Here is a 24,107-nt window from a genome sequence, read left to right on the forward strand (position 1 = left end):
ACCTGTCCTTTACTGCATTAATTTTCATAATTTGATTGACTGAAATATGGCTGACATCTGCAAATTAAAATGTTCACATTTTTTCATTGTTTATCAACTCATTTATTTATGTTATTGATGTTTAATAATCACCTTTGCCTCATAACATACATGTACCAGTTGTTAAACACATGAAGCTGGACATGGCAGACCTACATAAAGAATCAGAACCCGAGCACGCGTCTTAAACTATCACACCACATACTCATAACTTTCTGTCATGTAGTCTATGATTAGTTAATGCTTTAATAGATCACTTTTCATTCGCCCTGTTTGGTTTCAGAATGCAGCTCTAGTCCTAGCACTGCAATTGCAGTGCTACCACCTCAATAAGCCAGCTAGCCCTCATTTTGATCAGGGCAAGATACTACTGTACTATTACCATGCACCTGAGCTAGCCCACTTTGGTAAAAGTCATAGTATGAAATCAAAGGGACTAAGCTTAACCCTGGAGAAATCTAGTTTAAAGCATTCAAGGGGGCATTGGGACCTACATGTAAATAAGGTTGAAAAAGCTGCCAGAGTAGTCAGACTTTCAAGCACCATTGTACAAAGTCCAGAGATATTTTATTAAAAAAATTCACCTTAGATAATAATAATAATAATAGGCATTTATATAGCACCATCTATCTAGAAATAATCTATTCCGAGGCGCGTTGTTATTATTATCATTATCCCGGCTTTAGCTCGAGCTGCCTCTCAGCGCTCATGCATTCAAGGAATTAATCCTACCGGGTACCCATTCACCTCACCTGGGTCGAGTGCAGCACAATGTGGATGAATTTCTTGCTGAAGGAAATTATGCCATGGCTGGGATTCGAACCCACTACCCTCTGTTTCAAAGTCAGAAGACTTATCCACTGGGCCACAACGCTCCACAAGATACAATTTGTGATACATGTACATATCTAAACTGAAATAAACAATAACTAATTAACTTAAAAAAAGTTCATTAGTAAAATAAACAACCCCCCACTAAACTGTATATGCATTATTGTCACCTATGAGGTTAATACTGTTATGTTTTGACCTAATTGGTACTAGGAGTCTTGTAAAGATTACAGAGTTGAGTATAATAACAAGTGCTATAATCCAATAAGCGCACAAACTGAACAATAAAATAACTCATTCATCATTGACATCAGTGATTTTACAAACTCGCACAAACCACCGTCTGGTCTCTAAAACACAATTTCGAGATAAAAGAGTTCAAAGTGACAGTGTTTTTTTTATTCCATCTGGGCCAGGAGACTTATTAATGTCTATCTTGGACAGTAACTCTTCTATGTCTCGTTCCCTGAATTCAATCTATGTCAGCTTTGTACGAGTCTTCTGAATACCTCGTATTGAAGTCAGATCCTCTTCATAATCATTATAATTATTATTGTTTTCTCAATAAAGAAAATATAAATATTGTCTCATATCATTGTCTCATTATTATCATTGTTGTCTCAATAATTATTCAATTCAATTCAAAGTCTTCTTTATTCGCATAAAAATGCACATATACATAAAAAACATGTTTTCCAATTTACAAAACAAACATATTCAGTATATTAAAAAATGCACTTTAAAACATCCATTCAACAACAAACAAAACAAAACCGAGGTGGGACCAGGAATCAATATGCCTGTAGGCACAGAAAGCCAATAAGTTCCTTCAATTCACTTTCAGTTAAATAAGATACATCCTTTTCATCCCTCATTGTAATGAGTTCCCTAATTTACTCAACCATGCGATGAAACCACAATTTCATACACATCGTTTTGGCCAAAAAGGGTAAGAACACATTGTGTGTTTAATGTGTCATAATCAAATTATCATAATTATAATTGATAATCGTTATCATAATCAGATCTATAACGCCCATGCGCAGTGAGTCACCATGTGCAATTTTTTTACTGTTGTGCCACTCACCTGTCACTTTCTGAACAAAATGGTTTTGTTGAAAAAGTGTCTTGTGACATCTGATATCAATCCTCAGTAATTCCCTGAAATGCTGCAACGTTTAGTTAAAAGATCCAGCAAAAGAAAAAGGAGTTTAGCGCAGTCAAAGTCAGACTTGCAAACTGAGTAGGTACGGGGCGAATTTTAGCTGCCATTTTTCCCGGCGACGATTTGAGACGGCCACACTGAGCAATCAATGTTTGCAAAGCTGCCCACTCAAATTACCAATATTTGGTATCAAAATATAGATAACGAAAAAAATGCTCACGATCATTTCCTTTTGAAAGTGGGGGTGACAATTGTTATCAAAATAAGAGGAGTGGCATCTCAACCCACGGAGAGGTTTCAACAACGCAGCCAAGTCAGTGCACTTTTGTGTACGATCGGTGTATTTGTATGCGCATGTGCAATATCACAGTGTAGTAAATGTATTGGATGTTTCAAATCGGCAACTCGAAATTTACCCATCAGTGTTGTGTCGCCTTTCCAGGAGTGCGTAATTCATGACCTTTCTTAAAAATGGAGCCATTTCAGGAGAAAAGTTTTGCATATATTTGAAAGGATGGATCATTTGTGGATACTTTCATCTCATACAAAGATTTGGGTAAGAATTTTAATTTTTTCGACAAAATTGAAGATTGAAGACCGCTGATTATTGCCAATGGCGATTCACTGCGCATGGACGTTAGGTTAGATCTAGATGATAGATCTAACGTTAAATATTCATAAAATTTTTTTGTCTCACCGAGACAACTAAAATTTTATTAGGCACTTCAGGTGAAAATTAGGAAAGGCTGTTCCAGCATATTTGATAGGCTCACAATGAGGCCCAATATCTACGATTCACAAAACTGTTTGAATTTTCAAATTCCGATATGTAGAAGTCGAGTTATTGTCATCTTTGTGATGAAAAAACAGGGCTTTTTGTGGACAAAAGAAGATTGTGAAATCTTATTATTCTCTTTGTTTTGGGCCTGGCACATTTATAACACATAGCTTATGGGGAATAGTACAATCTTATTGTCATTATCTTGTTATCATTATAATTATTTTATAATAATTATTATTATTGTAATAATAGTTAGTATTGTCTCAATAATTATGAGGCCTTTAATTGTAATTATGATTATTTTCATAATTATAATTATTTTTATAATAATCATTATTATTGATGACTTATCAATATTACTGTCTCAGTAATTATTACAATTATAATTACTTTCATGATTTTTATCATTATAATTATTTCATAATAATTATTAATTATTGTAATAATAGTTACAATGTATTATTGTCTCAATAATTATATAGTCTATAATTATAATTACTATAATTATAATCATTTCTACAATTATATTTATTTTAATTATAAGTATTGTTATTATGATTATTATTGATATCTCATTAATATTATTGTCTCAGTAATTATTACAACTAAAATACTATCATTATAATTGTTATCATTACAATTAATTTATTATAATAATGATTACTGTAAGAATAATTGTCAATAAATACTAGAATTGTCATTATCTATGTAATTATCATTATTTTATCATTATTATTGATGTCTCATTAACATTGTCTCAATAATTATCATAATTATAATTATCATTAAAATCATTTTATAATAATTATTATTGTAATAATAATTATTATAATTGTCTCAATACTTATTGTCTAATTATTATTAATGTCTCATCATCACTATTGCCTCATTATTGTCTTCTCTTATTTTTCATAATATCTTCAAAATAATAATTAACACCATAACAAAGGTCCATAAATCAGATATCAAATTCATGAAACAAATCTCATGATTGTAAACCTATTTCTAAATTAAATTCATGAAAGGAGCTTTCTGTGCCATTCAAAATATGACTTTCGTGAACAATACCATATCACATTCAGACGCATTCCAACAAATAAAATCACTTATCAAACAAAATTCTTGAAGTTCACTAGCAGTTTTGCTCTTTATACTTATTTCGCACGAATTCTACAAAATTATTTTGAAAATAACAATTTTCATAATAAACAGAGCTCAAATCGTAATTAAAAAAATATACAACGGCTGAAACATACTGCGTCTGAATACCAAGACTAATCTCAAGCACAACGCAGCGGGGATGACGTCACAGCTGTTCGGAGACGCTCAAAACAACCCTGCTCGATCGGCCAAGTCAGATTCACAAACCCCTCACAACACTCAAAACTGAAGCTCATATGTGGCTCTCTACGGACCAAATCTGATTAGAATTTAACAAAATGTTCTCAAATATACAATTTTATTACTGACTGAGTTTACAAGGGATCTGGATCACAAGAAGGTAATTTCAAGCAAAGAAAAATAAATACCTGAATATTAGGTCCTTCCCTCGCATGAAGGCAAGTGAAACTCTGTGTTGTATTTTCCGATGTTTACCGAAGACGTACGAAGCAACCGCAGGAATTTTTTACCAATCAAAATAAAAATAAAGCCTTAAAGTAATGCCAAATGCAACTCTAGCGCTCGGCCAAAGTGCTGAGTGGAGCGAACTGTGTGTGTTAGACATACGCTCGCCATTCACTGCAATGCAAAAATCTGCGTCTTGCGCTGTGTCCGGGCGATTGCCCGCCTGGGTGAAGTGCCTTATTTTATGAAAATGTACTAGGCCTAGGCCTAACTAGACAGCTGGCAGCCGTCTGTTTCGAGGAGTTTTTTAAACGTTTTTTTTAGTTTTTATTTCTCCTCGTACACAGACGGCTCGCTATCGTGCAGCCACCATTAGGGGACTTGCAATGCAAAATCCCCCCGTCGGGCTTTTCAGTTTTTGTCTTTAATGAGTAAAAATTTCGAAAATTATAGTGACCAGAGTGCAAATTTATATTCCCTCTTGGCATCAATTGCCAAAAAACGAAGAAAAATTAAGTTAAAAGGAACAAAAACAGTGACTTACCTTGGCTGTCGCGCAAATTCACTTCCCCGTTTTATCCGATCTTAAGTACATAAACATATGGCCATTGAGTCCACTCCTAGTACCAATGAGGTCCAAACATTAACATGTATGGACCTCATAGGCGACATTACCCAAAAATATGGGTTAGACAATGCTGTTCTGATTTCCAACCCAAGACTTTGGTAAATGTACGCCTTAATACAAATTGGAGTTAAGTGATATGACTTTCATTTGGTGGGGAGACATTAAAAGTATTAATTAAGTAGTTCAAATTAAAATAGATTATCATTAAACTTACATTTCAGGCCCTTTTTGTTGATTTTCGGTGAGCGTTCCACACAGCTGCGACGAGTGATCAACTCCGAAGTGATACGCGAACTGGTCAGCTGATCGGTCAGGTGATCGGTAGATTATCTTTTTGTCAGACGTTCATAATTTATGTAAAGCGTATCAATCTTCAGTATCTTGATTCCAAAGTATCAGTATTGCAGATAAATGTCATTATTGATTGGAATCAGTGGCAGAACCGGGGTGTGGGGGTGGGGGTGAGCATTTCTGGCGGATCGGGGGGGTGGGGGTGAGCATTTCTGCCCGATCCCCCTATTGAGATTTGTAGTAAATATTTTGGAATTAAATACGTTGTTCATACTAGTTATGCGACCCCTCCCTTATGATGATCACAGCATTATTTGTAATGGGGATATTTCGTTCATAATTATTCTTGTCTCTTCTTTCTCTTTTTTAGCCTTTTTTTGCTTGTTAAAACCTTTTTTCCTTTTTTTTTGGGGGGGGGGGGGCTCGCCAAATTTTACGTGGGTCAAAATTACCTTCATTTTTTTAGTGACAATCTTTTTTTCATTTGTCCAGTTCTACGCGAGACAAAATTACCTTCGATCATTATTATAGTTAAAAACTTTTTTTTTTTTATTTATTTATTTTTTTTGGGGGGGGAGGTTGCCAAATATCACGCGAACGTTTTTCAGCTTTTACTGTTTTATTCGACTTATAATCAAATATTAAATGGGGCTTACCACAGTTTTTTTTAAAGTCAATTCATAAGAATATTCCTCCTCGGGATTTGAGCTTTCTTTCATGAAATATCAATTTTTTTCATGATTACCAAAAATACTTAAAATTTTTTATCGGTGTATGCCTATAAAGCTTTAGCTCATGCGTTGCGCCTGCCATATTTTAATGCTGATCAACTTTATGCTTTTAATGAATTCCTAAAAACAATAAATTCTCAGATCATCAATTTTGTCGCAATCGAATAATTCGATTGCGTCTATCAGTTTTGAATATTCATAAAAAATATCAGCTCGTGCTTTTTGCTCATAATATTTTGATTAGTAAATTCTTCTCTTATATAATCGAGTCGGATAGATAGATAACTAGAGAGAGAGAGTTGGGGGGGGTCCCTCAGCTACTTGTCCTCGCTTATTTGTTATTATTTGTTATTATGCTCATGTTGTGAGAGCTTTGTGTTTTCACATTTTTTTCTTTTTCAACCTTTTTATTGTCTCGGAGCTTCCCTCTATTTCTTTACACTATATAATGTAGTCCTTTTTACCTCATTGTTTCAATCATTGGCGGCGGAAGCCCCAAATTTTAGGAGGGGACAACCTAAAAAATTTTGACAAGCAAAAAAAAAAGGCTCTCAACCCAAACATTTTAGGGGGGACGTAGGAAAATAAATTGACAAGCAAAAAAAAAAAAAGGTCAACAACAAATTTAGGGGGGAACGTCCCCGCTTCCGCCGCCTATGGTTTCAATTCTTTTTTTGTTCTCATTTCAATGAAAACATCATTATTAAACTGACGTAGAAGACTTTATTACGAAATTTTGACATTGTTTTGTTTCATTTGTTTGGCTTTCTTTTTTTCTTCTCCTCATCTTCTTTTTCTTCTTACTTTTTCCCTTTCCTTATTTTCTCTTCAGTATTTCATTCAGGTATCCGCCAATTTATACAACACCAAGCATATAGAGGCGGATAATCAGTGAGGGAGCATGACGGTGTGCCGCTCTAAAAAAAAAGGAGGAATATTGGAAGAAAAAAAAAGAAGGGATGGGGAAAAAATAAAGAAAAAAAAAAGATGATGATGGCAATGACGATGATGAAAATTATCTTGGTGATGATGATGGTTGTGGTGACGGTTGTGGTGATGATGATGGTGATGCTAATGATAGTGGTGATGATGATGATGACGAGATGTAATTTTGTTATTTTGTCTTTGAAAAAATTAAGTAGTGCAAAGTTGAATTCATTTAAAGTTTATTATGAAAATAGCAGAAAAAAAATTGGTATGCGTTCGAGGAAAATCCATCCCCCACCAATCTTTTTCAAAGGTAAGATTTTTTTTTTGCCCGGGGGGGGGCCACTTCCATTCACGAGTGGATACCATGCGCGACCATGGGGTCTCGAAAAGCACCCTAAACACGTAATTTCCATATTCTGAAAATGCACCCCTTAACAAGTATTGGCGTGTGAAACCCTACCCTTAACAAGTATTGGAAACAAAACGATACTCTTGGCAAATATTCCCTGAAATGAACCCCTAAACAAGTACAGGAATGTTTTATTGTTACGGGTCCTTCGGTCGTCGGCTCTACCTTATTTGGTTTAGTACGACCCCACCTTCTACACCTCGCGCAAATCGGACTCTAAACACGAAGTGTTGGAGCAAAAAGGACATCCTTTATAAAACATTTTGATTTTGTTTTATCATCCCCGCAAATTAGACCCTAAACACGACGGTTTTCCTAGCGAATTAATAGATACCCTTTTTTCGTTATTTTTGTGTTTTTGACACCCTTATCACGTTACGTAGGTAACGTGCCCTATCGTGAAAAGGACATCCTTTTTACGTTTTTTTTTGGTCGCGCATGGTATCCACTCGTCAATGTAAGTGCCCCCCCCGGGTTTTTTTGTGACGGCGTAGGCCTTTGCAAGCAGCTATTATTATGGTAAAAAAGTAAATGAAATGTCAAGAAATACATGATAATGATTTTTATGGTACATTTTAGTAGGCCTATATCAATTCATACTTGTTATCAAAAAGAAAAAAGTGGGTCGTTACGGACCATTAAAAATGGGAAATTTGGGCATTTTATATTTAGGATAGAGCAACTGCTCGTTATAGACGTCACAATAAATCAAGCATTCTAAATTCTATCAACTCCATTTTTTGTCAAATAACACCTTCATCGATATTTTGAAATGATTTTTCTCATATTTTCATCATCTTTTTATCAGGGTGAAATTCCCCTTTAATTTACAAAACAGATTTGCAAACAATATCAAGAGTAGTGGGAGGCAAGGGTGGAAATCTAAGGTAGGGGACCAGGGGCTGGAAAACAGGCAAAAAAAAAAAAAAAAACAAACTAACAAAAAAAAACAAAAAGGAAGGTTTATCACCCCCAAAAGAAGGTCGTCTCGTCCAAAATACATGTTTTACTTCGATTTAAATGATGTAGGCCTATTTCTTTCCATCATATATAAAAGAACAAAAATAGTAGGGGGACATTTGATAATGTGCCCCTACTATTTTGGGTTAGGGGGAAGTGTCCCCCTGGGATTTGCGCCCATGTGGGTGGGGGGTGTTGCACCTCCTTTCGGAATCATTATGGAACAGTGTGAATAGTCGCTGTGATTTCGATCTCATACCTATAAAAAAAATAGAACAGAAGAACGCCTTGACCACAGGCCAAAATGCCTAACAATTTTTCCGCGGCATTAGCGACTCTCGTAAGGGGCGCTCCATTTATAAATAAAGTTGCATGTGTAGCTGTCTATGGCAACAGAATCTATCGCAGAATTGAAGCCAGAAGCGTGGGAATTTTCAAGAAAATTCAAGAAAAGAACCGGTGAGTACCGATTTAACAGTACTAATCTAATTAGTTACATGTATTGAATTATAAGAATATTCAATTTTTCGTGAAACAAAGCTTAGTTCTAAGCTAGGGCGGCCCAAATGCGCGTGAGTGGAGTCCCAGTTTCTTAACACGGGTAAGTATTGCGTTGTCGCCTAGAGTGATTGAGTCCCCTGTACAGATCGCGCTAGAACTTCGGTCTCTGTATTTGGTGAGTGAAGCCAACGAAGTTCAGCTGAACAACCAACAAAACAGAGACCGAAGCTTTTGGTCTAAACTCTAAGGCCTAACATGCTGAATAATTTATGAATCATAATTATTATTATCACAGTTATTATTATTAATTAAAACTATAATAATACGAATACGATATCCTACAAGAAGCGACCGGGAGTTACAGGCTTGCGCCTTCATCCCGTACCACTACCAGATAATGATGACGATGATAGGCCTACACAGATTTCAATAGATGGTACCGTACCGTACAACAAGGTGCATTTTGCATTGTATTTGTATTGATGAATTAAAAGAAAATAAAAATAAACACTTACGATCAGCTTGTAAAAGGACTTCTGTTATTAAGACAGGAAGAGATGGTCCAAACGTTTCAACACAGTACTGCGGTGTTTCTTCGATAACTTGAAAGCTCTGCATGATTGGCGTCGATTCTCGGACCTAGTTGCCAACTTCTTAGTTACCGTAAGTCCTAAATTGCCCGCGCCACGTGAATGCAAGGGATATAGATCACATACAAATTTTGTCATTCATAAATTGTCTTATATATTTTCCTGTATCCGAAATAAATCGAAAGGTGATGTCGATCAAAAAAAGGGGGGGGGGGGGGGGAATCACCCTAACTTTATGGGGCATTACCTGCTTAATCACCTCCCAATATTGCACGGTAGAACATTTATGATGGTAGTGATTATTATCGTATATGACAATCATTTTTTTTTCTCGTAATGTTTACAGGGCTCAGTCATATTATACAATTTTTTCAATGATATAGCCTAATTAATCATTAGGCCTATCATCATATTCATAACAGAGACAACATCGATGATAAAAAGAAGCATAAACAATGACAATGATACTGAAAGGGAAAGGTGAATATAATATTAAGAGGTCAAATATTTTGCTTGCTGGCTTGATCAATGCCCCATACGCCATGTCTATATAGCCCGCTTAAAATTGTTAGTTCATCACATCGATCACTAACTCCCTCTCTGAACCTAAAAAATACCTCCATGAGAACAATAATGTAATGAGCCAAAGATTTTAAGGGGGCCAGATACAGTATAATATAGGCCTACGTATTTATTGTGAGCGAGCAAAAATGTTGACATTTCTGTTACAAAGTCCTATTTTGTGATAGATTTTGACATAATATTTGTAAAATATCATATTTCGCCTTTCTCTCGTTCTTTTTTTCTTGGTCGTGAAAAACTTGAGGGGCGCAAGGTCCCCCTATCTGTGCGCTACTGGCCATATCCCCCAACCATGGAATACCGAATGACACCCAAGAAAGAATGCTTGTCAAATTTTTCCTCCGGAAAATGCCCCCTTGGAAAAACCTTGATCCGCCACTGGAATGTAGGGATGCATCTCTATGGTGAGTTTGGTTATAGTTACGGGGGGGGGGGGGGGGTCCCGCGCGCGAAGTTTTCGACGTCTTGTCAAATTCCAATCAAAAGAAGACGTCACTCTCGCGTCTCTAGTACACTTATCAGCTCAAACTCTATTGGCTCGCTATTATTATTTTGTTTTTCATTTGGAAAGAAATTATACGAACGCTCAAAAAGGATACAATTTAGGAATTTTGAATTATTCCTCCTTCCGCGCGAAGTGCATAATCTAAAACGTTTGATCAAATTATGAGAAAAGAAGGAGTCTTATCAAATGCCTATTGGTCAGATCATGGACCTACTAGCTAGGTCCATGGTCAGATCAGATATGATTAAAAAACACAATCAACAGAGTAGAAAACGGATTTATGCAGGGAGGAGTTATTTCCTTTCAGCGAATAGCGTGGAAGTTCTGAAATTTTACCTAAACCTGGTCTAATTCTAGTGACTTTTCTGATATTGCAACACTTGATTACGAAGAAAATAGAGTACACATATGGGAAAGGGTAAAAGGATGATGCCCCTATGAGCAGGTAGGTGCCAAAAAATGCTTGCTAAACAGAGGAAGAAGGAGTGGCGGTGTTTACCCGCTCCGATCGGTAGCGCGGAAATCAAATGGCCACATTAATTATCTTTACCTCACAAGTCATCAATTTGAAATAATTTATTTAACTTTCCATACTTTACACACCCGCTTCTATACGTAATTCTGTACGCGAATGTATACTTTTATACAATGTTAAAAAAACCCTGATTTTACAGAAAAATAAAAGAAGATTTTGCAGAAAGCAATACCAGAATCATTCTTTAAATTCATGAAACAGGAATTTTTCTGCAATTTAACAGAACAGGTCTGTTAGAAAAAGGGGAAAAGAGTGTTTTATTTAAGGAAATTTGTAAGATTACACACACCAAATACCAATTTCCTGTAAGATTACGCAATCTGGTAAGATAACAGGTGTTCTCGAGACTCTGCTGCAGGAACTTCTTTTAGTTTAAGGATAAATTTTCTAACAGTGTACTGTACGGTAAAATAACAGGGAAGGGGAAAACGGGGTAGAAAAGGGATGCAATTAAGAACAGAGAAAGACAATTTTGCAATTTACCTAATTACGTTTGTGAAGAAATAGAATACGTCTCGTTCAAGTTTTTATTCTTTTTTAGAAGAAAAAATAAGGAAGAAAAGCCATAAAGCTAAACCCTTATTATCTTTAATCCCTGCACTTTCTTTTAAAAACTTTTCATCAATTTTCCTTTTTTTTTTGGGGGGGGGGCGATTTTTAAGGGGTTGTTGGGGGTGACCGCCCACACCGCCCCCAGCTACTCCCCTGAATTTAGATTTTGAGGGTAACAGCAGAATATATAATGAGAAGTGATAGCTTTTAAAGTTTTATTCCACGAAACTGTTGATGCATAACGGTATCCAAAGTCCGTCGGAGTCTATCGATGGGAAAATGTTACAAACTCCCTACTGCGTTTGTACATCGTATGACATTCCCTCCTTTTTTTGGGGGGGGGGGGCGTCGGGGTCAAATTACTTATTGGAACCAGGCATGAAATATTGAATATCGTCAAGTATTGTAACTTACTCTGTTACAACGGATAGCATGAATCACCAAAAAAGTGAATCGTCATGTGGAACAGATTCAAACTGATATAAAACTATATTCATTTATTTATTCATTCATTCATGTATTTATTTACTTATTTATTTTATTATCTACCTATTTACGTATTGATTTTATTAATTAATTAAATTTCTTTATTTATTTTATTCATTTATTTATTTAGTCATAAATATCTATTCATTGATTTTCTTTATTTTTACTGCAGAGTATAGGCCTGTTTTTTTTTTAATGCGTGGAGGGACGTGCATTTTGTATATCACAACGGAGCGAATTAAATAAGACGGCAGCAACATATTCAAAAGAATTTCTTTTACAATCCGTCCTCGGGTATGGTATTTGAAGGGGACATTGTTCAGAATATCGTGTTTTAGAAGTTACATTACGTTTGAATATAAGTGGTCCCAGATAGGCTGTGGCTAAATCGTTTTGTATTTTGAAAGCAAGAACATAATATTTATATTTGATATGTCCCTCCATTGTTGCCTTTGAACAATCAATGGCAATGCCTTAACACGTTTTTTTTTAATTTCACTGAAGTTTAATTCACATTCGGGTAAAGACAATGTTTGTAAACTTAATTTAAACTTAATGCATCAACTGCATGATGTATTGTCCGAAGGAGTCTGCAATCTCAGTCATGTGTCATTGGTTGGTAGGTATCTGTTCATTTCCCATCTTAAGTTTGATATTATTTTCTTTCTTATTTTTCCTTTGTATCAAGTTATGAAAGAACTCTCCAATTCTTCTATAGATATTACCACAGTAGCTATTCTGAAATTCATTCTGATAGTAATTCGTTTTAAAAGCTTATTCAAATTGCTCTATTTCAAAAATGCTGATTTTTTTGCCACCAAGATATTAATTTGGTTTTTCGGAAATTGTTTTCGACAGTAATCCCTATCTCATGCAAGATTTAAATAGTCATCATTAATCCATGGTACACCTCTTTGCTTAAGACGCGCTCATATAAATGGGGCATGTCTATCACATATTTCCAACAGAGTACTTCTGAAAAAACTCCATAATGTTTCTTCATCCTGACCAGATGAATAACATTCTTTCTGGTCAATGTTGCTCATAAAATGTTTGAAGGAGCGAAATTTGCTTATCTTTGGAGAACGAGGTTGATATTTACCTTTAATGACAGTAAATATTACATATCAATAAGTGATTGTTATAGGCATAACTCTCGTGTGTTCAGATATAACCTGTGTCATCTACTCGGGCCATAGATTTTTCAAAACATTTTTTTGACAGATTATTCAACCGAGCTTTACCATTGACCATGTTGACTAAAGACGATCGTTATTCATAATGGTGGGGGGGGGGGCCTAAAAAGAAATCTGGAGATGATGAAATATTATTGAATAAATGCATTAATAAGTCGGTTTTTCGCTCAATGAATTTTATATCGATTTTTACTTTAATACGTGGATTATTCAAGATAATAAAATACAAGCCAAACTTGTATCATATCCATGCTGATATGACCATCATATTAGATATTATTGAGTAAAATATGTTACTCAAATAGATACAAAAATATGACAGAAACGGTATCACATGAAGCCCCGTGAGTTTTAAAGAAAATTCCATCTATATGTTGTTCACCCCCCCCCCATTTTTAAAACCAGCGGCCCCTTCAAAATACCATATGCCCATCTACAGTTTAGGTTACACCATTTTTTGTCAAGACACTTCTTTACCCTTATTGATGTACCCAATTCTCTGCATGTATACATGTATGCATGTCAGGGTTGTTTTTCGAATTCGTATAAGGTCCATGGTAAAGTGCACCTACTGCATGCTCCGGTTGTGATGATTGATTCATGCTGATAGAAAAAAAATAATAGTAATGGAAAACATGAATTCAAATATGAAGTGGGAAAAAAATAACGATCAGACAGGAAGGAAATCACACCGAACTTCTTCGATAGTGGAATGATCAAAGTTTAAAACTAATATTATCTTGTTTAACTTTCACTTTGTACCTGAACTCTTGCCATTTTCTCTCGTCAATTTTTACTTAAAGGAGAATGAAACCTTTGGAATAAGTAGGCTTGTGTCGAAACAGAAAAATCAAAGAATAAGAACAAAGAAAGTTTGAGAAAAATCGGACAAATAATGAGAAAGTTATGAGCATTTAAATATTGCAATCCCTAATGCTGTGGAGATCCTCCAAGTTACATGTGAACAACTTTCCCTTTGATGGACTATAAAATACCCTAAAAATGCATGTCTCTTTCTGCTTTTTCTTGTGGTGATACAAACTCTTTATCCGTGATGCATTCTTTAAAAATCTGTATTACATGCCCTCCGATAAAAGGGTGCCAGGTAAAAATGGCAGAGGTAAAAATGGCAGAGGTAATAATGGCAGAGGTAAAAATGGCAAAGGTAAAAATGGCCAAGGTAAAAATGGCAAAGGTAAAATGGCAGAGGTAAAAATGGCAGAGGTAAAAATGGCAGAGGTAAAGATGATAAAGATAGGCTACATTATGATTATCATCCATGACAATTAGCAAATATGCTAACTCAAGTGTGCCCCCCTTTTTAAAGCGAGATCATTTTCTGCTTGCTATTTATTTTGTTTACGAGTTAGTAGGCGGAAAACTTTTTTGCATGTCATTTTTCAGGAAAATGTGCCCCCCTTGGAAAATCCTGGATCTGCCCCTGATTAATGTGATACGTTAAATGTAAATGATACAATTATTGTTCAGTCTTTATAGAGCAATACCTCAATGCAGCTAGTCCAAGTGGATGCCAGGTTCCCAAAGGGTTTGACGTCATATATGGGAAGCTGCCCCATGACATTTTATGCACTAAAAAATGGTTCATAATTGCTTTAAAAAAATATTTAAGGAGCGTCAGAGAAATGATTTGTCGCTTGATATATACTGAAGATAAAAAAAAAACATTTGGATTTTTCTAGAAAATTACATTTCATTTATATTTTCTATACACCAAATATGGGAAAGCTGCTCGCAAATGACGTCACCATTGAAATATAAAAGTATAGCGTTTTAAATCTTTGATTGATTTCCTAAAACCCTCACCATCATGACCATTATCATTTTATTTTTTTCTGCTATTCTACAATGACTTTTAACCGAGGTTGAACTTCCCCTGTAATGAATTAAGTACAATTGCGATCAAGAGTGTGCTTCAAATTTGAATACTAATACAGCGATTTGACATGAGAAGGCCATCCATGAGAGTCCAGAAAAATAAGATATTCTAGCCAAAAGATTATCAATTTGGTGCAGACGAGCTATCTATGATTTTAAGAATGTCACCCCTTCCATTATTTTTATTTTCTTAAACCTTTCTTAGTTAATCTATGTAGGGCTTACATGCGGGGGCTTTTTGATTTTTTCATGGGGGTTGAAGACTCTTTTTACCTGTACCATTATGACCTCTGCCATTATTACCTCTGCCATTATTACCTCTGCCATTTTTACCTTTGCCATTTTTACCTCTGCCATTATTACCTCTGCCATTATTACCTCTGCTATTTTTACCTCTGCCATTTTTACCTCTGCCATTTTTACCTCTGTCATTATTACCTCTGCCATTATTACCTCTGCCATTTTTACACCGAGCCGATAAAAGTCATAAAAGAAGCAATTTTAAGTGAAATATATAGGGGAAGGCGGGGTAAGTTGTGACAGTTTTTGCTTTTTGCATGTTAGAATTGAAATGATTAATAATCGTGTCGAAATAAGTACCTTGCCTTGAAATTTAATTCTTCTGAAATATTTTCCACCTATATACAACTTTCTATCCCCACACTGAAAGTCATTGTGACCTTTGAAAAAAACGATGTCAAATGGCTCAACTTGCCCCATATATGGGGTAAGTTTGAGCCACCTTCTGGGGTAAGTTGAGCCACAAAAACTATGTACAAAATGTATGGGGGAGAACCAGCATGTCAATTTTTTGTTTAAAGTCTTTTCACTTGCTAATTCTCTATAAATACTAACATCCTGTAAAAGGAAAAGAGCAGTCATGTAAATTTGCTCCTTTCAGCCTGCATTTCAATCGATTTTTATGGTTTGTTTGTTTTTTAAGATACATTACCATAGGAATTACCATGGCTCAACTTGCCCCATGCTGTTTAGCTCAACTTACCCCAGTCCGAACTTAGTGCGATAATTTTGTATCCACACATTTATTATGCATCCATCATATAAAAGACTATGACAAGAATGAAGATCCATACCTGGACTAACAATGTTGTTATCATGTCTTTATTATATTCAAAGACGTGTGTGTTTATAAAGCACTAATCTATTTCACACTCTTTTTTACTTTTTGGCTGAAATTCATATTTTTCCGTCTAAAAAACTACTTTTTGTTTCAAAGTTGAAAACAATGTGGTGGGGTTAGGGGTTATGCTATGGGTCATCAATACATTGCACCACCACAATGTCTGACTCATTCATTATTGGCCTTGGGCTGGTGGCTCAACTTGCCCCTATGCTCAACTTACCCCGCCTTCCCCTACTGAAGTAATGGGGAGAGTTGTTAACAAGTGACATCACACATCTTTGTCGCATTGCCAATTTGAGGATCTCCATAGCATTATAGTGATTGCAATATTCAAATGCTCATAACTTTCTCTTTATTTGTCCGATTTTCTCAAACTTTCGTTGATCTGTTTCTTTGATTTTTCTGTTTTCACACAAGCTATCTTGTTTCAAATGTTTAATTCTCCTTTAAGAAACATACTGACGTATATTATACGTCTGCGATAAGTCAAACATTACTGTAATTATTTCAATTTTTAATGAATTATGTCAATTTCATGAGGAATTTCATTTGGTCTCACGTAAGAGTTTATTTTGACGTGAGGATTAGGTTTCACTTAATAGGACCTACTAGTATTCGTTGATCACAAGTCATGAATGGTAATAATCTAACTTCAAAAGAGTAAACATTGTCTTGTTTTGACGAGGACGATCCCAAAATACAGTCAAACGGATTGCTGCCATGGAAACACCACTTCACAATGAATCTCCTCCCAATCCCAGTACCTTTAATAATACCTTCACCCCATCACCTCTACGGTGTGCTTAAACCACTTTTATCAGCTGGTGGAGCATTATGATTATAACATATAAACTTGGGTATTCCAAGAGGCACCGAGTGCAGAGTTCACACAGCTAATATAACCCTAAACCAATTTCAACCGACGACAACAACGACAAGAACTGTCGAGATAAACAGATGACATCATTCTTGGGTTCTCATCAATTTGGTGGAAAGTCTGAAGCCCGGTCTGAAGTAAGCTGGGTGGGAAGGGAAATTGAATTTTAGCTTCAGTGTGGCAGTCGGTCGATGGGGAATCCAGTCACGTCGCTCTCCGCTCTCTGACATCACTGCCCGGGCATGAACAGTATAGCATATCTAGGATCATTTGATGCTAAAACCACCATGATATGTCTTTTGTTAGCCGCTTCTTGTTTACTGCATTTCGCAGGTGAGTTTGCATAAAAGTAAATGTCATTTGTTTTTACTATACTTTCTTTTGGTCGGACACATGCGCATATATTCACCGAAAACTCATCGGTTATTTTTTTTTTCTTAAGAGAAAAAAACAATAGTTTTGTGTGTTTAATTCTAGCGCAAAAAATTGGGCAATGCTTATTACATAGATTTACCCAACAAACATGCATATCAACTCATCAGCCAATATTGGGGAAAAGTTTTGTTTTAGCAGGTTTCTCGCCTCTATATACCAATACCCTTATCAAAATCTTACAGTGTCTAGACAGTGTGACCTTTGGCAATTAGCCGAGATGAAAAAGATTCCCTACAAGTTGCAGTTCGATTAGATACCAAGGCAAGTTTACGAATTGAGAAACAAAATACTGCACAGTGTGACAACTTCACTTTTTAGTATTTACCGAAATGTGCCGGCCATATCTTTAATTCTAGTCATCTGCCATTGAGCCATATTCATCAAAACACGGGCAAAGGAAAAATTCTACATTTTTCTTCTCTCAATTGTCATATTATCATTTCACATAGATCTACCATGACGTTCAGTTCACGATTGATGGTGTCGACTTATTAAAGGGGTACTCCAGGCTGAAAATAATATGGTTTGAAATAATAGGCCTAATCAAAAAATAAGAAATCAGAAAATCGAAACCCTAAAAATCTGATCAAAATCATACGAAGAAAAACAAAGTTATGGCATTTTAAAGATTTGCATTATTCCGTTGAAATAGTTGTAGGCATGTCTTCATGAATATTTAATGAGCAAACTGATGATGTCATATCCCCACTTGTTCTTTTTGTATTTTACTATATTGAATTACGGTTTAATATTCATTTTTTCCTCTACAAACTAAAAAAAATTGGATTGACAACTGATTTAGTGCACTAGATATTCATTACTGCTAATTATAAGGGAGACATATTATTCACTCATGTATGAATAAAATGGTCATTCATTTATGATCAATGAAAACTTCTAAAACTTTTGAAATACATAATTTGCTCAAACTATGAGCATTCAAATATTCAAGGAAACATAATTTATACATTCATTTAAACAAGGTAAAATAGAGGTGCCATGGTGAATATGAGGTATATTTTGAACGAATAAAATAAAGTTTATTGCCATGTCATATGTCCATCATGAGTGTCCACTTTGCTGTGGGCTGGGGTATTTTGTTAGGCGAGGCGTGATATGGGCATTGTTCTTCATCGATCTTGCATGGTCAGTGCGTATAAAGACAAAGCAAGTGGTATGAATATGTTAACAGTAACCGGGGATCGATGAGGAAGCACCGGAAACCTTGAAGAGAAAGAATGGTATAAGATTATATATCGACAAAGTTGATAGATCATGCAAATTAGACAACTGACTTGATTTATTATTTATCTATTATTTATTCATGTTTTATTTTATATAATCGATAAAAACAATGGAGGATAGTCCGGTTCAGTTAAAAAGCCGCAACGACCCCCCCCCCCAACTCATAACAAGAACATAAACATGATAAAATAAAAAGCAGAACATAGACATGGCAAATGAATTATGAAAATACTTACCTGATTTTCTTATTTACGAGATAACTCATACATCTACTTGATTTGCTAGTTCAGCCCTCTGGACTGCCATACCCGAATAGAACTCCCAAGGATTTAAAAAGCGCGAGCGCGCCCTCTCCCGTTCAGGCTTACTACCCATGATCACCGCGCAATTAGCGTCCATCTTCCTCACCTTTCGCAAGCCCATACGTTGAAACATGTTGCTACGCAAGGCGGAGGGTCGGTGGGAGGGTATCAAGTAGATGTATGAGTTATCTCGTAAATAAGAAAATCAGGTAAGTATTTTCATAATTTACTTCAATAACTCCATACATCTACTTGATTTGCTAGACCAGCACGGACTCAAACCGTAGGGAGGCATGTTTTCAATTGTAAGCCTAAGAAAATTTAAAAGAAAAAACAAAAACAACGAAATTTAGGGAGAGGGGGAAAAAGCCGCAGCTGCTTTAAGCGCCGAAGCAGCAAATCTCGCCTCGCTGGACGGAATGTCCTTCAAGTAGAAAGAAGTGAAGGAGTTAGTTGAGCGCCAAAAGGCGGCCCTCAAAAATGTCCTCGAGAGGAATGCCCTGTATACTCAGGAATACTAAGTATCATGGGCCCTCGGCCTAGTGTCAGGAGAACAACATCACCTGCTGACTAGAGCGTAAGAATCGAAATTTGTTGAAAATTTCAACAAGAATCGTGATCGGAAAACTGAAGCTTTTAAGGTTCAGTAAGTGATCAATCGACCAATCTGAGAAGGCGAGATATCTCAGAACCCCTACTGAAATTTAAGCGTGCCGCTTGCTAGTAACTAGCATGCGACTAGCAGGGCACTCGCTTAATAAGCGAGTGCATGCTAGCGAACAGTCCCTGCTCGCTAAAAGATTGCTTAACTATTACTCTGCACGCATATCACACGCTTATTAAGCTAACCGCATGCTAGTTACTAGCATGCCGCAAGCTTGCGCAAGCTAGTCGCACGCTTCCCGCAAGCTTGGAAATTTCTGTAGGGGAAGCCTCCGCGTGGGAGAAAGCGCCCAGAATTCGATATCTGTCTCAAATGCGTGAGGGCAGAAATCTGCAGAATTCTGATAGAGAGCTGTGGTAAAAAGTTACTAGCGGTCCGAAGGGGACCAGGAACGACGGAGAGTAGGGATTTAGGAAGAAAACCACTCGTAAGGCAGACAAGGGTCGAGAAAGCGACTGAGTGCCATCCTGTTAATAAGGAATGCCGCGGGCATGTTGCCTATGTAGAATAGAGCAGTCTGGTCAAAACAGCTCAACCGAGCGTGTCAGGGATACAGCGCGGTACACATCACGACAAAAGTGTGTTAGACCGAGTGATCGAGAGAGAACTCAGGATCCCCTTTCTCCCATACTGATTGAAGCACCCATCTGAGGGTGCAGTGCCCGCGGTGGAAGAGGTGGCTTGGCTCAAGCCACCATCGCCGAGAGAGCCCGTGAGGCTAGGCTGCGATGGCTGTCCGCTGGGCGGGGGAATCCCTAGCAGCAGCAAGTGTACGCCAGAGGGAGCTGGCGAAAAAAAATCTGTCACGATATTACGTGTAAACGACCATCAAGAGATGCTCTAAACGAACAGACATCGCCAGATATGATACCTCAACCGTTACGTTCCCAACGGAATCGAATGAGGTAGCAACGGCCCTGTCCTATCAAGTTAGGGACGGAAACTGGCTAAGAGTGTCGAAGTCCTCGCTTGAAGAAACAAGCGAAGGAGACTTGAGGAAGTAATCACAAAATTTCCATCAGTCTGCGGTGAGAACCAGTTGTTTATGAAAACAGTCACAAGGCCTGTTTCTCAGGTGATCGTAAGAGCGAGCACCGCCGGCGCCGGTTGCGGCAGCGTGGAACAGTCCGATATCGGTAAGATAAGGAGCTCCAAAAAGCTGCGGGGGGGCGGCAAAAATGACGCCCTAAGCAGCGGGGGATGAGAATCTAAATTTCTAAAAGAAGAACTCCAGTGAAGTAAATCACTTACATGGAGAGGCTCATCCACAGTCGGCCCGAGAGAAGGCGGGTCGTAGTGATCGTGGTTAGGAAGGCATAAGCATACATCCATCCACTGTTACATCATCCTCGGTCGTGCGGTGACCCTGGCCACATGCCTTGCATGGAAGGAGGATGAAAGCAGCATGCGGGGCGACTCGAGTGTGCCGTGAAAAAATTTCTAAGAAAGAAGCCGATTCGACTAACGGGCACGGTAAAGACATCCACCGTAGACCACTCCGCACAAGGAGGGAGCGGCGGAGACGCCCGCAAGATTGACCCACATAGAGGGCAGTCTATAAGATAGACAGTTAGAGCTCGACCGATGGTCTGGCGGTGTACAGTTTGGTGTGAACTCGCCGACCCGGTACGGTGGGTGTGCCCAGAAAGTAGGCATAGAATGCCGACAGAGAATCCTGGGGCTTTAAACAAGTTTGAACGCACGTACATAGCCAACAATCTCATGAGATGTACGGCGGTTACTTTCCTCCGAGATGATGTTTACCCAACCGGGAAAGACTCGGGGAACAGCTGTGAATGTCAACAGGAGGGATATCTAGCATATGAAAAGCTGATTCCTTCCACGTATTCGGTGCGGGTGCTGCCGGCGGTGTCCGGGGGGACGACCGGTGATGGCAGCTCGGGCAGGGTTCGTACGAGCCGCCCGAATACGAGACAAATAGGTTAACATAACCATAATGCACCGGGTGGTGAAGGCATAGCGATTATTAAGCACAGGAGAACTTTTAATCGCCGTGACATTCAGATCCGATATACATACTCATAAGCTCGGAGAGCTATGAGATAGTGAGACATACCGCTGAGCGGTGATGGTGCTCATATCAGAGTCGCCCTCTCTTCAGCGGCGATCGCTGGAGAACGGGTGTCTGTACTAGCCCTGACTCTGGCGTTGCAAGGGTAGGAGCTAAGTAAGACAGGGCACCCTTACTTTCGAATAGAAAGTGAGGTTCAGGCCAGAAAAGCGACGGTCCCGTCGCCTGGGCGGACGGTCCGCGGACGTGATAGGTTGTCCTCTCAAAGCAGCCAAACATTCTCACGAGAGAAGTGCGGCATGCGGTATGTAAGAGATTCATACCTCCAATCTACGGGCCCGCTTAGGGGGAAGAAATGGAGAGAGTTACCGCTGAAGGAGTCATCGCCGTATGTGAGCTTGACGTAGAGGGCGAATTCGGGAGTACCTGCATAATAATCGCCCCCCCCCTGCCTCTGCCTTCTCGCTAGCCTCGAGAGGCTTGAAAATTTCGAGACGGCGGCGCCGGAGCCTGGCGCTTCCGGGCAGCAGCAGAGCGGGGGTGGGTTTACACCCACGGAGCTGGCGGCTTCCTCGTCGTAGGAGCCGCCTCGTCTAGAGCGACCCCGTCACTCTCCGAGACCCCCAATTCGGCCGATAGAGCTCGGAGCGCCTGAAGAGGCGGGGCGAGAAAATATGGACTCCCTTGCTTCATCAATACCCCCGCTCGGAGGGTAGATGTGAGGTAGATACTTGTCAAGCAGCGCCTGAGCGCTTACTGAAAAGTCGACCGCGGGATAGGGGTTGTCCTCGTAAAGGGAGTCTCGCTCTATGGACTGAACCGGGGGGTTGTCCAGTAAGCGCCGGGGTGGCCCCGCGTGTCGGCTGGGACACGTGCTCTGAGATCGACGAAAATGCTGGAAAGCACACGCGATCTTGGGGCACCCGGTTAGTCGGTGCACTGGCTGGCGATTTAACAGAATCGCTCGAGGATTTCCCGGGTGTCTGGTGGTTATTGCCCACTTGTCTCGCTTGGTGCTCAGGGGCATCAGCGGGGTGAGTAGACGTCGAGGGTGGGGTGAACCCGCACTACCCGAAAGCAGAATGTAGCAGCATGAATAGCTGTGACATCTGACCACCGACACAAGGGTCTGAAGGAGGGACGCCCATGGCAACAGGGCTGGCCGACCTCACCTTCGACCTCTTCTTCTTCGCGGCCTCCGCCGGAGTGGCCGGGGCAGAAGAAGGCAGAAGAGGCACGGGTGATTTCTTACGATTTGCCGCCCCTGGCAGGGCGGCCGTCAACAACGAAACTTCACCCGAATCTGACGGGGTCAGATTGTGGTCACAGTCTGATGTGTGACGCCTCTCGCGGTAGCAGAATGTAGCAGCATGAATAGCTGTAACATCTGACCACCGACACAAGGGTCTGAAGGAGGAACGCCCATGGCAGCAGGGCTGGCCAACCTCTCCTTCGACCTCTTCTTCTTCTCTTTCTGCGGGCTCCGCCGGCGTGGCCGGGGCAGAAGAAGGCATGAGAGGCACGGGTGATTTCTTACGATTTGCCGCCCCTGGCAGGGCGGCCGCCGACAATGAAACTTCACCCGAATCTGACGGGGTCAGATTGTGGTCACAGCCCAATGTGTGACGCCTCTCGCGGTAGCAGAATATAGCAGCATAACATGTATGACTGTAACATCTGGCCACCGATAAGAGGGTCTGAAGGAGGAATGCCCATGGCAACAGGGCTGGCCGACCTCTCCTTCGACCTGGCAGGGCGGCCGCCAACAACGAAACTTCACCCGAATCTGACGGGGTCAGATTGTGGTCACGATCAGATTGTGGTTACAGTCTGTGTGACGCCTCTCGCGGTCAGGGGCTGGGCGATCTCTCCCGATGCTGTCAACGGAGGACGACTTATACGGCAGAGATCCTGACCTGTGCCGGGGGGAGAGAACCGCACTCTCCCTCCGGACTTCTGGTGACCCGGTAGCCGGTGGGTCTTATAGCCCTATGGGTGCTGCGGCGGCAGGACCTAGTTTAGGCTTGGAAGCCTTGGCTACCACTTTTTCCTTTGTCCGAGACCGTGGCACCACAGTCTCGGCCTTCCTTCTCTTAGCATCCGACCGCAAATTCGGAATGCTGATCGACGCACCCTCATACTCACCGCCGCTGGGCGCTCACCGCGGCGTCCCTCCTGCTCGCCTGGAGGCGGCCGACTTCTGTAACTTGCAATCGGGACGGTCCCCGTGGAGG

The 24,107-nt window shown here is 39.2% G+C and overlaps 1 protein-coding gene across 1 annotated transcript in view; it reads left to right on the forward strand.

Annotated features, from left to right (window-relative positions):
• The first annotated feature begins 17,024 nt into the window (after nucleotides 1-17,024).
• Nucleotides 17,025-24,107, forward strand: part of LOC121419139 (acetylcholine receptor subunit alpha-like 2) — a 28,419-nt gene continuing 21,336 nt past the window's right edge. Inside the window, exon 1 of the mRNA XM_041613467.1 lies at nucleotides 17,025-17,528. Coding sequence (XP_041469401.1) covers nucleotides 17,438-17,528 — 91 coding nt within the window. The 5' untranslated portion in view covers nucleotides 17,025-17,437. The remainder of the gene's footprint in view (nucleotides 17,529-24,107) is intronic.

Source organism: Lytechinus variegatus, chromosome 7, assembly GCF_018143015.1.
Source record: "Lytechinus variegatus isolate NC3 chromosome 7, Lvar_3.0, whole genome shotgun sequence".
Lineage (NCBI taxonomy): Eukaryota > Metazoa > Echinodermata > Echinoidea > Temnopleuroida > Toxopneustidae > Lytechinus > Lytechinus variegatus.